The sequence below is a fragment of the Epinephelus fuscoguttatus genome, linkage group LG10 (assembly GCF_011397635.1).
Source record: "Epinephelus fuscoguttatus linkage group LG10, E.fuscoguttatus.final_Chr_v1".
Lineage (NCBI taxonomy): Eukaryota > Metazoa > Chordata > Actinopteri > Perciformes > Serranidae > Epinephelus > Epinephelus fuscoguttatus.
Genome location: NC_064761.1, coordinates 27,963,694 through 27,980,266, shown reverse-complemented (window position 1 = coordinate 27,980,266; position 16,573 = coordinate 27,963,694). Strand labels below are relative to the sequence as shown.

The 16,573-nt window shown below is 42.1% G+C and overlaps 1 protein-coding gene across 6 annotated transcripts in view; it reads left to right on the top strand.

Annotated features, from left to right (window-relative positions):
* Window positions 1-16,573, top strand: part of elavl4 (ELAV like neuron-specific RNA binding protein 4) — a 106,145-nt gene that overhangs the window by 24,772 nt on the left and 64,800 nt on the right. For 5 of the 6 annotated variants that reach the window (XM_049587381.1, XM_049587380.1, XM_049587379.1 and 2 more), the window contains one exon: window positions 15,196-15,282. The exons of the other annotated variant lie outside the window; for it this stretch is intronic. In XM_049587381.1, the coding sequence (XP_049443338.1) occupies window positions 15,196-15,282 (87 nt within the window). The remainder of the gene's footprint in view (window positions 1-15,195; window positions 15,283-16,573) is intronic. 6 annotated transcript variants of the gene reach the window in all.

Below are 16,573 nucleotides of genomic sequence, written 5' to 3'. Positions count from 1 at the left end.
TCGACATGAGAGAAATCATAATAACCTATAAGTAATCTGCTTTGCTCAGCTTCCTCAGACTCACTTTAACTTTGCATCCATTTACCCATTCATCCATCACACCCAGGCGACAGAGTGAGAGGTTGACTAAGAAAACTAGCGGCCATATTTTTCCCCTCCTGTCGTTTTCACCTGTCATATAAGACAGAGTTTTATTTCATTGCCGATACTGCGTCACCACTGTTGGAGTAAATACCATTATTTAGCATTCTCAACGCAGCCATCTGTTTTCAGAGTCTTACCATGCACAAAGTGGACTGACTCACTTTTGTATTTACATGAAGAACAGTGGACGTTATTCATTTGTCGGCAAGTAAATGTTTGATTGTTTGCGTGCTGGCCTGTCTCCATCGGATGCAATCAAAATGCTAATTGAAACGAAGGCAACCTCCCTGTTTGGTGACTAGGCTAGTGACGCTAGCTGGCATGCCGTCTCCCTGGACACTCATGGCTAGCAGCCTGGTGTATGTGCATAGATGGAGGGGCCTGGCAGCAAAACATGATTGACAATGTGAGAAGATGGGCGTGAACGCAGAGAAATAGTGTATATAGTTCATGCCGTGTACATAGATTGGGATGGTGGTGAAATGTACAGAGGGTGGAGGAAAGGAGGATGAAAAGGAGCAGCGATAGTGGGAGTGAGAAAGTCGAATGTTCATCAGTATTGGAGGCATTAGATATGAGATTGCACCATGATACCTCCTGATGGGAACCAGTGGGGGACCTGGGCTAGAGACAGGCCATCGTTTCACACACACACACACACACACACACACACACACACTCACACTCACTCACACATACACACAAACATACAGTGGCTCTATTACCCTCAGGCAGAACACCATGAGCTCCAAGGTTACACATCAATGCTAATAGGGTGGGGTGTGTGAGGAATTTATTAGCTACAGTGCACTGACCGAGTGTGTGCTCAGTGATTTAAATGTAACTGAAGATCAGAGAGACATAAGATAAGGATACGTGCTTGGATATGTAGTCAGATGAACATAATTCACACACACCACGTGAGAAATGATGGATGATGAGCTAACAGATAGAAAACTGAGGTAACAGAAATATTATTTTGTTAATCAGATTACACGATGGCCTGTGATGTGTTTCGTATGTCAGCGTTATCGGCTCCGTATGTCAGTGTGTGAGCGAGTGTGTGCATCAGAGGGTCGACTGACGTGTGTCCAGATGCAGAGTGACGTGTTTAACTAGAGCCTGATTAAACACCAAGCAAATAGATAGAGTGAGAGAGGGGGGATGAAAAGTGGTTCGGACACAGGAACAATTGGCTCTTAATCTTCTCTGCTGTGTTCCTATGCTCACACATGAGCTTACAATGATTTACTGTAGGTGGGTGTGTCATCATATGTGTAGATGAACAGACCTTTTTGCGTGGTGCTAGTAGAAACATTCAGATATTTCATGTTTCTAAAACTGTTCCTCTTTTCGTCTTGTTTACTCCAATCCTTGAACAATTATCTGCTGTGAAATAAATTCTTTAAAAAACCAGATCATCCCTTGACCATTTGACACCTCCTGTGATAAACTAACAGCTAACAATCTGAGGCAGACCACCCAGACCAGTGCTCTGTTGAGATCTTCATCACAGAATAACAAAATCTGAGCATCCTGGTTTTACCTCCTTTAAGGAGCTCTCCTGGCCCCAGAGTGCTTATTTACTTGTAGGAAGAGTTTTTAAAATAGTGCATGGGTAATTTGATCATTTGTGATTGGTTTACTGAGCAGGAGAAAAACATCCATTTGGGTGGAGCTGAATAATGTATGTAGTGGATTTGACTTGCTGTTTGTGGCTGGTTGTGTGTCGTTTCTCTGCATGCAGTGTAAGAATGCCTTAAATTGACTTTGTTGAGGGACAAGAGGTAAACACCAGCAAAGCAGAGAGCATGTAGCATTCCTATCCTTTGTATTTAGTGTGTATAGGTTTGTGGTTGATGTTAAAATATGCTGGCTGTTACATGCTGTTTGATTGGTCTCTCTCAGAGGTTGAAGCTGTTTGTTTTTTTCACTACCTGTAATTAACTACAGAATGGTGAGAAGTCAAATGGTCACATTGACTATGTTTACATGAACAGAATATTCAGTTTATTCCAAAAAGACAAAATTTCTTTTAGGCTTGCTGTGTACTACATACCTCAATAAAATTTCCCCAGAAGTGTATAATAGAATATGTGGAAGCATCTACACACAGTTTAAAATCATGCCATGCAGTTTTCTATAGAAGTCATTGTAGTATGTATGACATTGTGAAGCCCACAACGTAGGGTTGGGCCATATGTTAAAATTTTCCAGCCGGCCACTGTTAGCATATTCACACAGGTTTGTGTTGATGTTAAAATATGCTGGGGTTTATTACATCAAAATAGGGAAAAGTGGAATAGGTGGAGCTGCTTGTTTCATATTGCTCCTTTGCGTCAACATATTTCTCAAAACTTTTCATCAGTGGCGAACGTATGTGACCGTGTGAGCACAGCCTTCCTCTTTCATTCCTTCAACACCCTCTTGAAAAGATTGGGGATGTGATATTTGCGCATATCCAAAAGAATGTTGATATCCCAAGTCTTTCATAATGTTTAAAAGTAGGTGTGTTTCTTCTACTGACCAGAAATGCAGGATTTTCTTTTCGGCATTTGTCTCTACCCTTCAGCCTTGCAAGCTGTTGGCTCTGTATGTTGGTGTATGTACATCATGTCCATGACAACGCACAGAGCTGACCGTAAACAGGCACGAGGCCATTTGACACAAACTATTGGAAAAACCCCTGTTGAGAGGGATATTCCAAATTTACTGTGTAGAAATCCAAAAAATTCTAAGACCAAGACAAATCGGCATAAACAACATGTCTAAATCGGAAAACGCTACGTTCAGAATAAGACCTACTGTGGTATATCCAAATAGAATATGCTGTTTACATGACCCTTATCAAATTCATAATACTGTCACATTCGGAATATTAGTTGCATGTAAACGTAGTCACTATGTGTTTGTGTTCGTACTATAGTTCATGTATGTAGTTGTTAATTAATATTTATGTGGGTGCACGTACAGTTCATGTTGAGTGTGTGTTCATGTGTGTCAGGTGTGTGTCACACTGTACACTTCCCCTCTAACTTTAGGTCAGACCTAGTCAGGGGCGTAAAAAAGGATCAGTCGCAGCTGAGATAAATAGACACCAATCAGTCAGCTGTAATTTCATGTTTCCTGCATTAACTTTGGCCCCACTTCGTAATGAGGTTTAGAGTGGGGTACTTTAGACAAAAGGTTTTAGTTATGTTAGCCAGAGATATAAGTTGAAGACGCTTCTTGGATTAGATTTGTTTTGGGAGGCATAACTAAGGAATTTCTGCGAGGCTGTACAGAAGCTTTTTTAATCTTTATTTTTTATGATTAAGTAGAAACTCAACTTGTCAAGAAACCCAAAGAATTAAAATTTCCCTTGAAAGCTGCCAGGTCCTCCCTCAGTACAGTTATGTTAACAATAAAACAGTATTTAAACTAGTTTGAAAATTCAAGGTTTAATAAAACACCTAAAAGGAAATTAGTTAAATTCAATTTTAAGAAGTGCAAAAATATTTCTATACTGCCTGACACAAATATGATAAACTCCATCTATAATTAAATATACGTGGTCGACTGGTGGATAAAAATAAAGCTGCTGCTACAAAGTAAAGATTTGATTTGTATGTGACATGACACTACTTTCATACTGTAGCTGAGGCAGGCAGAGTCATTTTTTATTTTTTGCCCTCACACTTGAGTAAGAGGTTTTGCCACTGCTTTGGCATATTTTGCACGAGCGCATTATGCAGTCTATCAGTATTTTGGTGGTACAGTGTCTGTATAAATATCGCAAAATATTTTATTGTCTTTAAATGTCTTTTCCACTTTCCTTTAAACAAAAGCTGGATGGAAGCAGTTAATGAGCCAAAAGCCTGTTTGAATAAGAAGCTGCTGTAACAATCTCTGTCCCAATTAGCACGCTTTGGTTTTTAAATATTCCTTTTGTGTGAAGCCTAAACACACATGAAGACTCACAAAACGGTCACGTTGAAAATTTAATAGGCTTCCACAGCGATTTCCTTCATTTATTTAAAATGTTTTTTTTTTTCCTCTCTTTTTAAAAAGCTAGAAATCTGAGAGGCATGGCAAGGCATTCTGCTGTGAGGGGAGCAGCATTCACAAATACTAGACCTAATTCCTTTGGCAGCAGCTCAAACTGCTACAGACAGACACATAATCAGCTGGGGAGTGTTAGCGCCTCAGCCCACTAGCAAACACAGGACCGAGCCCTTGTTGTGCATCGCTGCTTTTCAGAATAAATATCCCGATGGAAAATACAGTGGGAGGAAAGAGGTATTCATGTGTATATAGCTCTTTGTTCAGTCAAAGATACAGAAGGAGAGAGGAACACTGGCTTTCTTAGCTACTTTACTGCTCATTCTTTCTCGATCCCTTCTCTCCCTCGACTTCTTTCTCTCCCTCTCCCTTCCTTCCTCCCTCCCTCTCTTCCTCTCATCCTCCACTGTACCGTGTGTGTTTTGGTATTCATACAGATGTTTGGATTTGAGTGGCAGTTTCTCCTGAGACTGTGCACAAGCGGCTGACTCGTCTCATCTGCATTTTGCATCCCAGGAAAAAAGAGAACAGAAAGCAGCGGAAAGCATCAGCAGGCAGACAGGCTGTGTGTGTGAGTGTGTGTGTGTGTGTGTGTGTGTGTGTGTGTGTACGATGTTGCCTGTTGTTTGGCTTTGGCAGCTTAACTGGCCCCAGCGCTGTTGCTGTGTGATGTTTAAAGGACGTTTCAAGGTCACACTTTCGACAGTCCTCACCGCCTCTGACATATTAAACATTTATGTATTTCTGTAGCCAGATGAATTATAGATTGAACATGCAACTGAACATGCTACAAAATGGCACCATTGTGGTTGGTAATAGACACATTAGGACCTACAAACACAGCATCCCACACGACAGCTTCTAGCCTGCCTTATCTCATCAATAGCAATACTAACAAAGGGACAGAAAAAGGCTGATCGTGCTCTTTGCAGTGTACCAAGGAAATGGAAAAGCACACAGCCAGAGGAGATGGAATGGAGAGGGTCCATCTACAAGTCAGCTGTGGTCATTACTTCATGGCCACTGTATGTAAAGATCATAATGCTGGAGCTGACACACTTCATCTAAAAAGGAAAGCTATCTCCTCATGAATTATTGAGAGACAATATAGACACAGAGGTAGATAAAACCTGACTATTTTCTCGTCAGTCAAAGGTTTGGTTTGCCTTTTCCAACGTAGCACATGAGAGACCAGAGATAGCCAACCAGCTACATCCACTGGCAATTATCAGGCCCCCAGTTTGAGATAGTAATTCTGATAATGGAGGCGTTTGTTCCAACAGGAATATGGATTCTCACGGTCAATGCATATTCCCTCCCAATCGACAGGAATGCCGTCCTTCCCGTACAGTGTAACTGGAGGGAAACGGAGGGAATGTGATATACGATGCTTATCAAGGCTGATAAACGTCAGCAGCAGGCATGAGCAGCACCTGTCAAGTTGATATTGGGAGATAGAGAGAGGAAAAAGTCAGAAAGAGAAAAGAAAAGGGGGAGAGAGAGAAAACACGAGATAGATGCATGCTATCTCCCGGCTGCACGGCTCTCCAGCACATGCTGTCAGAGTAAAACGGCGTTGTATAATTTTCTATGGCAATCAGCCACCGCCTTCTATATGTTGCCTCCCTGGCACATGCTACAGTATATGTGCAAAGATAGTCTCCTGTGGGCATTTTTCAATTACTCCGCACTGTACAGCAGTAGGGGGGATTAATCTGCTCGTTTGAATGCACACCGCACTTAATGGTGTAGCTGGTGTGCCGGCGGGCCTCGTCTGTTAGCTGCGCCCGTATACATTTAGGCTTTTGTGTCTCACTCTCCTCCCTTCCTGCTGCAGCAGAAGCCATCTCTAAATTGCACCACTCTCACATCAAGTTACACTGAGATTAGATTTTCACAGAAGATGGGCTCGCTATAAATTCGCAAGTCAAACTCCAAATTGATTGTGTAATGACTAGTACAAAGCAACTTTATAGCATTTGCAAAGTGACTGAAATAGTTAAGCTATTGCGCCAGTGACAGCATATTCAGAGAGCACAAAGAAATCTGTGTTACAGGGTGATTAATGTAGCTGAATATTCAAATGACACCAAGGACCGAAAAGTGAAACTACGAATGAAGTAATTTGATATTTCATAATGTCACTCAGCACAGGAAGAAGGCTGCCAAGAGATTATGCCAGATGATAGATATACCCATTTTAGCTTGTCTGTCTATCAGCGATGTGGTAACCTCTGCTACATCTACATGTACTTTCGAGTTATTCATTGCCTCCATCAAACTGTTTACTCATTAAGACAGATGACGGACGGCTGTCCTTTTCCCTCGCAGCTATTTGATTATATGAGCTCCGGTTCAGCGCTGAATCAATAACCAGATTAGCAAGACGCGCATACTCACACACACACACACATTCGCACACTGACATACACTCAGCCACACCCTCACACAGTACCCAAGGCTGTGGAATGAATTCTCGAGTACAACGGTCGGTTTGTGTCTGTGTGATTTAGCTCTATGCCTTTGCTGCAAGGCAGACACACACACACTACACACACACACACACACACGCACTAGCAGGCTGTGTCTGAGATGCAGCTGATGGGGGAAACAGTGATTAGATTAGGAAGAGCTCTGCCTCTGCTTTGCAACCGGGCTAGTGTTCTCCTCTCTCCCTTGTTCTCGGTGTAAGTGCTGTGCTGTAGGTTTTGTTCTTATCGTATACCTCCAGGCTGTTTATAGCTTTTTAAATACCTGTTCAACAAAGCCAATATTACCACTTCCAGCCTCAAACCAGTTTTAATTAGAACTCCTACTGTGAATTATACAGAAAATTGAGTTCTTTCAGAGAAGTTTACAAGTTTCTTATTCAGTTGCCCAGGGAGAATATTCTTAGAAGAAGTTGCTTTAGCCAGTTATCTTGTTTTTCAAGGCCTTTTTTAATACATACAACAAGCGTGACTGTAGGCTTGAGCAAGCGAGGAATGTATTTTCTAGTTGGTTGCAATAGCATGACACTGCTGAATTGCTTATTTCTGACCTGATACATGCAGGTGGGCACAGTAACGCTGTATAGCTGGGTAGTCGAGTCGAGCCTGTGTGCATGTTTGCATATGTTTGTTTACGTACTCGCTGGTGTATTTTAGTGCTTTTTGCTAAAGATAGGAGACAGCTCCGCTACAATGGCTGGTTGCCCGCACAGGTGCGCGGCCGCATTCACCTGCCAGCTACTTGTGGAGGTGGTGTCCTCGCTCATGACACATGGTGCTGACTCAGATGGATCAGCCTGCTTGCTCTCACTGCCTCACTGTCTGTTTCTGCGTCCTCTATCCTCCGTCCCAGCCCGGCTAAAAGCAACTTCAGCTCGACGCGGAAATGAGCACTGCATGGAAACACAAGCTATTTCCCTGAAATGCAATCCAGGGTAGTGCAGGTTTGTGTCCTCGCAGGGCTGTACACTCTGCTGCAGTGTCACTAATATTTATTCAGAGAGTAGTCACAGTGGGTTAGGGTAGATCTCACATGACAACATGACTTTGATGCTATGAAAAAGGAAGACAGGGAGGTAGAGGACACGCCCTATTGGCAGTGGAGCAATGTAACTAAGTACATTTACTTAAGTGCTGTACTTTACTGAAGTAGTTCCAATTTATGCTATTCTCTGCTTTTACGCCAATTCATTTCAGAGGTAAATATTGAACTTTGTACTTAACCGTGTTTGTTTTAAAGCTTTAGTTACTAGCTACTTTGCAAATTTAGATTATTAATACAAAATACAAATCAAATAATAGGTTATAATTAGGGCTGTCAAAGTTAATGTGTCAATAACAAGTTAACGCAAATTCCTTTTAATGCCACTAATTTTATTTTTTTTGACTCAAGATTAAGGCATGTGCTTTCTGTAATTATGACCCAGCCCACCTGTTTCGGAAATCAGGAAGTGATGCAGCTGTAAAGTTATGGATGGAAAGCAGAAATAAACCTCCGTTAGCAGCAATGAATAAAGAAAGGCATCTTTTGAATGGCAAGTGCAGCTACAAAGCCCTGCCATGTCATTCTCTCGGCAAGACCCAAGTTATTTGCATTTACTGTCTGTGAATTGAGTTACCGCCGGTGTACATTGAGCCGCTTAAAAAAAAACAGGGGATGTTTAGTGAAGCTTACAAGTGTAAAATTCGACACTACATTGTGTTAGTATTACTAAGTAATGTTAGTTCAGGTCAATGTGTCCATCTGTTGTTGCTTGTTGGGCTCGAGTTTGCCATGGCATGCTTTCAACATATTTTGTTAGCATGCAGTACGTTTGAGGTTATTCCGGAGAATATTCTGGACAGTATTTGTCATTATTTTAGATTGTTGCAATAATAATCAACATACTTTTGCATGAGGAAAGCATATTTGTCCACTCCCATGTTCATACAAGTATTAAAAACTTAAAAAATATCCCTTTAAAATACATTTAGAGCAGATTATTTGCGAGTTAACTACGGACAATAATGCGATTAATGGCTATTAAATAATCACAATTCAATTTTAATCCACTGACGGCCGTAGTTATAATATATCATTATAGGTTAAGCCACCCAGCAGTATATAGAGTAATTAAAATTAGCCCCACCTTTACCAGCTGCAACATTAAAGAGACACATTAATGCATCAATAATTATAATCTAATAGTATATGATTCTGAAATGGGCCATTATGCGTAATGAGTACTTCTACTTTTTATACTTTAAGTATATTTTGATGCTAATACTTTTGATCATTACCTAAAGGAATAGTTGTGCCCAATGGGTGCAGATAAATGGGTTTAAGGCGCCCTCCATGCTACCAGCTCAGGGAACTCCCTGCCTATGTCATGAGCAGGAATCGGCCAGATGACGTGAAATGCGTCATTTTGCGTCATTGATAACAGATTTTGGCTTGCGGACTGCAGGGAACCCCCCGGAGTTGCCAGCACAGGGGGCACCTTAACACCATTTATCTGCACATACTGGCAGAGTGTTCCTTTAAGTAGGAATTTGAATGTAGGGCTTGAAAAGAGTATTTCTACACTGTGATATTGCTGCTTTTACTTAAGTACAGGTTCTGATTACTTGGTTGGGATCCTTTTATATCATGTTAAATGACATGTGATGTCATCCTACTGTAGGCTGGCAGGCTTTGCCTTGTTTTTACCCCTTTCTTATTATTTATTATGTGCCTTTTGTGCGCACCATTCACAGAAACAAGTTAATACTCACTGAATAGGCCCTACATGTTGGATAGATACCATCTCCACTAAAACCTCTAACCACATTAATGACATTTAATTAAGGATAGAATCTCATGTAGTGGATGAGACGATGATTTAGCCTCTTTAATCCAACAAAATGTCCTAGCTGAGGGCTTCAACAGTGATCACTCCCATCCGTCACACCCAGGGATTACAGCAGGACAGACAGCGATGCACAGCAGAGACATCTTGCTGATTTGACGGAGCTGGGAGCCGGGATGCTGGCTGCAGCAGCTAGAGCTGGAACAAAGGCTGGCAAGCTGTTGATGGGGATTTGATTCTGTTCAAGGGAAGATTGCTGTTGGGATGATGGCGCCGCGTTGACTTGCAGCTGAGGATTGGATAGAGAAATAGGGGTCAGGGGCATCAAGCGAGGGACTGCTCCTGGCACAAAAGTGAAACTAGGGGAGCTGTGATGAGGACCTGAGAGGCCAGGCTAGGGCTGGGGCCGAGGGACAGGGACTTGGGCTGACAGGCAAGGCCAGGCCTTCAATTCCAAGGCCCAGTCCCCGTGCTCCAGGCTTCAGCCAAACAGCTAGGCAGGTGTCCAGCTGATCTCACACCCCCACAAGGGAGGAACTGCAGAGCACCAGTCACTGGAGCTGCACAAATTGAAGTGTCATCTCCAGAGTCAAGATGCTCACCAATTTTCTGCATGCGTTGGTGCAGAGTTGGGATTCAGCCAGTGGACAAATGGCTCCAGTTCCGCCTACAGTTTGGCTGAGCAAAGGAGGCTGTGGTGTGTGTGTGTGTGTGTGTGTGTGTGTGTGTGTGTGTGTGTGTGTGTGTATTTTGTCTGTGAGAATGTTACTGCGTATGGAGCACTGCAGGTCCTCAGTCATTGTCCTTGAAGTATGGTCTGTCTTTTGACTGCCCACGATGCAGCATGAAATAGTTTTTGAGAAAAAGTTTTTAGATAAAGATAATTAAGCCAAGTAAATGTGAATAGAGTAGAAAAGGTTGCATCACTCTGGTTATGAACACCTTTGTTGTGCCAGACAGTGTAGCCTTCAGAAATAAGTGAAACTGAGCAATACATCCTGATATTCAACATCTGATAATAAGAATCTTTGCCCACAGACTTATCCTATAATTGTCTGTAAAATATAATCCTTGAGGTTATTATATAGATCCTGTCTGACATACCCCTCGGCAATTGACTGTATCCTGTCATCTCCTGAACTCTGACCTACGCGAGTATGTGCCGATTACCCATGGGTTGGGAGGGAGTGTGTGGGAAAGCTGCATCGATTCCACTGGAAGACTGAAACATCACAAAAGAGAAAGAAGAGAAGGGGGGGAGTCAAGCCAAAGTTAAATGAAAAATTGCTTACGTACACATCTTGCGCAGTCTGGAACATTTATTATTCCAAGTCACACAGAGAGAAAAGAGGTGGAGGAGGATAGAAGACGAGAGGAATCCATTTGGTAAAGTAGATGCAGATCGATAAGACTGGAGGCAGGCAGGCCAGAGTGCAACAGAGGAGGGGTGTGTGTGTCGTTGAGTATCTGTGATGTGTCTGTGTGTGTGCTTGCGTGCATGAGGCGTCCCAGATTACTTTTCCCTGATTGATCCAGCCCAGCATCCGTCTGACCTGCAGGACATTTCAGAGCTCGGAAGATGCTGGTGGAGGTGGAGAGACGGTGTGAGGGAGAGACAGAGAGAGGGAAAAAGACGCCCAGGAAGAAAGGCAGAGGAGAGAGAAAAATATAAATCAATAGCGCAGAGAGCATTACAGAGAACTTGACTGGCCGAGAAGCTGAGATAGTAAAGTCGTATTAATCTCTTTGTGTTTCAGTCAGTTTGATAGGAACGCCAATTCAGTATCAGTAACTCCGATTCAGTATCACTTTGGTGAAAAGACAGGGGAGTTTGACTCTGAGTTAAGCAGCATCAGGTGTGGCGGCTGCTTTCTGGCAGCACACATGGCACAAACTGTCCGTATATTTGGATGTATTAATGTGTTTTAAAGTATCCATATCTGACAATAAATCAGAATACAGTGATGTTTTCTCATTCGAACAAGCCAAATAATGTTAAAAATAAAGATAAGATGCATAAGGCAAAAGGAAATCACTAATAATATCTAAAGCAAGATGGTGAGGCGAAGTCTAACAAGTCAGATGGTTGCATGCTGGCTCCATTTTGTAGCTGCCAGGCAGTGTGTCTATCAGTGGAGAGATCCTGCAGCATACTGTCTACTCCGCAGTCTCTACAGCCTCCATCTATCCTGGCCAAGTCAGGGTAAATTGATTGTCTAAGCTCTGTAAGAGAAGGGGGAGGGAGGCCTGCACCAGGCCAGCAATATAAAGTGGTGGTTTTATGGTGTGGAAGCAGCAAAGGAGTGACGAAAGTGAAAAGGACAGGAGAGGAATACACAAACTCCTTGGCCATTTAGATTTTAGTTTGCGACATAGGGCTCTAAAGAAGGAGAGACATCTTTGTGCATATTATGAAAGAAAGACTTCATATACAGTGAATCTAAAAGAAAGCTGCCTGTGCCTTTGGTATTTTTCGACTGTTAGAGGAAAACAAATGTTTACTCCCGTTCCTTTCTGTAGGCGGGTAAGGCTCGTCCTATTTGACTGCAGCACCCAGACACCATTGGCCGGGAGCCCAAGGAGACAGGAAGCACTTTTGTGGCATCAAATATTAATGGCATTATAGAGTGTATTGATTATATAATAAGTTTTCCCAGCATCTGAGCACCGACTGAAATGTATTCCCTGAATAATTGAAAATGTATCCATGAGCGGTTTTTCATCTCAATGGTTGGTGAATGTAATTGCATCGCACCCTTATTCCTGTGTTATTTGAGATTTTATCAGGAGACGCACATGTGTGTGTTCATGTGATAAACGCGAGGACAGCTAGAATATGAAGAAAGATGAAATTGTGTGTGTGTGTGTGGCGCGTGTGTGTTACGCCTGAGACTGTTTGTTTTATCGAATGGTTGAGCATTGAATATTGAGAACTGAACTGCAGAGACTTAAACGCACTTCTGAGAAATGTAATATTCCTTTTCTTCCCCGACATTATGCTCTCTTGCACTATACGTTGGCTGCTGAAATGGAGACTCATATACATCTGCTTGCTGCTTCTTACATTTTTATCACCACATTTGTACATGCTACGATTACACTGCACTGTCTGCTTGCTGCGGCACACCATTCCCTTCCACTGCGACATAAAATGACGGCTTTGCAGAATGGGTGAAAAAAAAAATGCTCTTGATGTTTCACCTCTGCCTAACATTTTCTTTTTTCAGGGCAGCTTTTTCAACTTTGCATTTAAAAGGCAGGCTATACAGTGTGTTGTCCACTGCCCCATTGATAGGATGAATGTTGAGCCACTATACTGTATGTGGTGGCTGCAAACTGTACCTAGCGTGGGCAACTTAGCCCCAGGGGTGTAGCTATCCCTGGCGCTGTCCACTCTTGGCTCTTTAAAGTGGTTATAAATACACCTCGCTGGCTTTTGCACACCTGCATGAGGTTGACCTAATGCAGCTAAAAGCTTGACAATGTTAATTTTATTTTAGATTTGAAATTTAAAACAAAAGAACCTAATTTGTCCCAGTCAGATTTAGAAATAGATTTTTTTTCAACAGTAAGCCTTTGGCCCTCACCAGACTAAAACAAAGGTGGCTCAGCTTGATTTTTCTATATGATAATCCTCAAAATATCCCAATATTCACCATTACCTGTCAGCTAGAAGAAATAATATTCGCTGTCCTCTTTTCTACCCTGACCTCCCTGCCCCTCTGTATCTTCTTTTTCCCTTTCAAGCTGACAGTTCACTCTCATTTAGACCTCCATTATGCATTCCTGCTCAAGTTTACAAGACACATTGACAACAGAACATGTACAGACTCTCTCCCTCCCCCACCCCCCCACCCCACCTCCGTCTCTCTCTTTCTTTGAAGTATTGGAAGTGTCTTCCCCATTACTCAGCCCTTGCCTTTTCTTCCCCCCTCCCATCTGATCCCTCACTCCCTCTCTTCATCTCTCTGAAGGAGTAAATGAAGGCAGAGGTCATCCCTCCTCTCTTCCTCCTCTCCTGCTAAATTGGCTGCTTGTAGCATCCGTAGATAGCTGCAGGCATTTAAGCCCCCTGCTCTGGAGAGCGAGTGAACAGACTTCCTGCTCATTTGTGGCATTTCTGTCTCTTCAACCACAGGCTTGTTTACCCACAGAGAGCAAGAGGGAAACCCTCATTATAAACTCTGCCAAGGTCATTGCAGTCGCCATACCAATCTGCCAGCTTCAACACACACATGCAATTTTATTCAAACCATTATGAAGGTCTTCAAATTATTAAAGTAAAGACTGTAGAAATAATATCTTTAACCCTATTTCTGTCTTAGCAATTCCATTTGAGTTGTTCTGATATCATTAACAGTATAGCAAATACCTCTGATACTGCCTAAAATTCTAGATTGTGTATCGGCAAATTGCAAGTCTGTACGCCGATCCAATACCACATACTTTATTAATATACTGTAAAGTAGTTTCACACTCGGATGAAACAGCAGTTTCCCCGGAAACTAATTTCCTTCCCTGCTCTAAAACACTAGCCTACACAGCAGGTTGCCCTGTGTAGCCACAGGCAACTACTGTTTTCAGAGCAACAACAAAGAATTTCCAGTAAATAGCATAACGTTAGCCATTACCAAAATGTCAGGAATTTGGCAATATTTTAAATTGGATAAAAGAATGTTCTATGGCATTCATAATCTGTATGTTTCAGAGTTTAACCTGAACCATGCCACAACAGATAGCAATCATTTCTTATCCATACAGGGTCAGTAGTATACAGCTATTAAATTTTTTCTTTACTTTTTTTATGCAATGGTATCAGATCAGTATTTGGTATTAGCCAATTTTTATATTTTCTATTAATTAATTAATTTATTTATTTATTTATTTTTTAACGCAATGGTATCAGATCGGTACTTGATATCAGATATTTTTTATATTTTCTGTTATTTATTTACTTTTTTTTTTTTTTTACGCTATGGTATCAGAGCAGTACGTGGTATCAGCCAATTTTTATATTTTCTATTTTTTTATTTTATTTTTTTTTTTTTTAATGCAATGGTATCAGATCGGTACTTGGTATCAGCTGATTTTTATATTTTCTATTATTGTGGAGGGGTTTTGTTGTTGTTTTTTTATGCAATGGTATTAGATCAGTACTTGGTATCAGGCATTTTATTTTTTTTATTTTTATTTTTTTGTTACGCAATGGTATCAGATCAGTACTTGGTATCAGCCAATTTTTATATTTTCTGTTAATTTATTTTTTAAATGTATTTAATTTTTTTACCCAATGGTATTGGATCTGCGTTTGGTAGCAGCCTATGCACAAGTTCAGGTATCAGAATTGGAATCAGGAAGGAAAAAATGGCAATGCAACATTTCTAAAAGCATTTCAACAATTTGAGTCACGCAGTTTTCCAAATCTTAACCACCACCCATATTTATTATTCCCCAATCACTCATACCAACCAAACACAAAAACCCTGAGCCACCCGTCTTTGTTTTAGCTCGACTGGTGGAAGGACTCTAAAGGTGTCACTGTATTTTCCAAGTGAGCTGCCATTTTCCCCCCCATCACCCCAACCCCCTTCCCCCCACTCCCCAAATCCCACTGCAACCCTAACCTTGTAAAGTGAGTGTATGATGTTGACGGTGGGCTGTGCGTCCCTCCCTCCCTGTGCTCCGCTCCATAGGGGTCGACAGAGACACAGTGGCGTCAGGCAGAGCTCCCACAGCTCCAGGGCTGGGCAGAGAAGGGATTGCTGACACAGCCAAAGATGGTAAGGAGACTACTGCTGCCAAATGGATGGCCCAGCCATTTTACACACCCATGAAGTAATATGATCTGATATTGTACTGTGTTCACATAAATACGCACTGGTTGGTGATGCTGCTGACTGAGACAGTTGGAACGGGAGCAGAGATTGATGGAGGGAGGACCTGGGGGGTTGCAAGGATAGAGGGAGTTGTGCAGAGATGAGTGAAAAGCAATATTCAGCTGCTGACGTTTTCATCCATTGTTTATGTTCGAGGAAGCCAGTAAATAATGTTGCACATTTATTTTTCAATTTATATGTACATATTGATGTTTTTGTATTTATGCCACATCCGTTACAAATCAGATGTGTTGTTTAGCTTTCATTAACACATGGAAAGCTACACCCATGGGCATTTCTGATGGACCTCTATTTCCTTGCAAACACTTAAAGACTTACTCAAGTCCTCACTAGTGTAATTTGTCTTTTTTCGCCCTCTGTTTCCTGTTCTGAGCACTCTAGCACTCATCAAAAATCCTTAATTAATCTGCCCCTCCCCTGCACTTTGCTTTAAAGCAGCTGTAGTTTCAGCAGTGTTTGAGCCAAACCAGTTTTTCATTCTTAAGATGCCAGTTTTAAAAATGACCATCAGATATCATTTAACTTACATTTATTGTAAATTCAATCTAACAGCATCGCTGCACATTTGTGTCATATGTTTCCAACAACTGCACACCGTCTACATGTGTTACTAAGAAGCCCAGTTGCTGGCTCTGCATCCTACATGAACAGAATTACAACTTGCGAGTATGAGAGGCTGCGTCTCGAGGCTGGGATCTTGAGAGGGCTGTGTGTTGTACTAAGTCAGCAGGACGCGCAGTGAGTTCTGTCCACAGCACTAGGCTCCTCAGTGGGAGAGCAGGGGCAGCCAGAGTGTTCACAACCAACATGAAGTGGACTGCTGAGCAGCACAAATGCTGGTGGGCAGGGACAAGGAGAGGAATATAATTGGCCACTGGGACTCGGCAGGTCCCTGTTAATTAGAGGCAGCCATTTTGGTGGAAAAACTCCTCAGAAAACGTCCCATGGAGTTGAAAGTCTCTCTGACAGAATGGAGCCCAGCAGGGAATGTAAACAGATTTAATAAGGCCCTCTCCAATCAACTCTGTTATGGCTAGATACTATTCTCTCCTCTGTCTCCGCTCTCCCCCCCCCTTCTCTCTCTCTCTACCCCCTGTCTTTCTCGGTCTGTCTCTGTATCTCTGTTGTGGTAGAGTGGTGAGTGAGTAGGAAAGGATACTGTCAAAAGAACAAT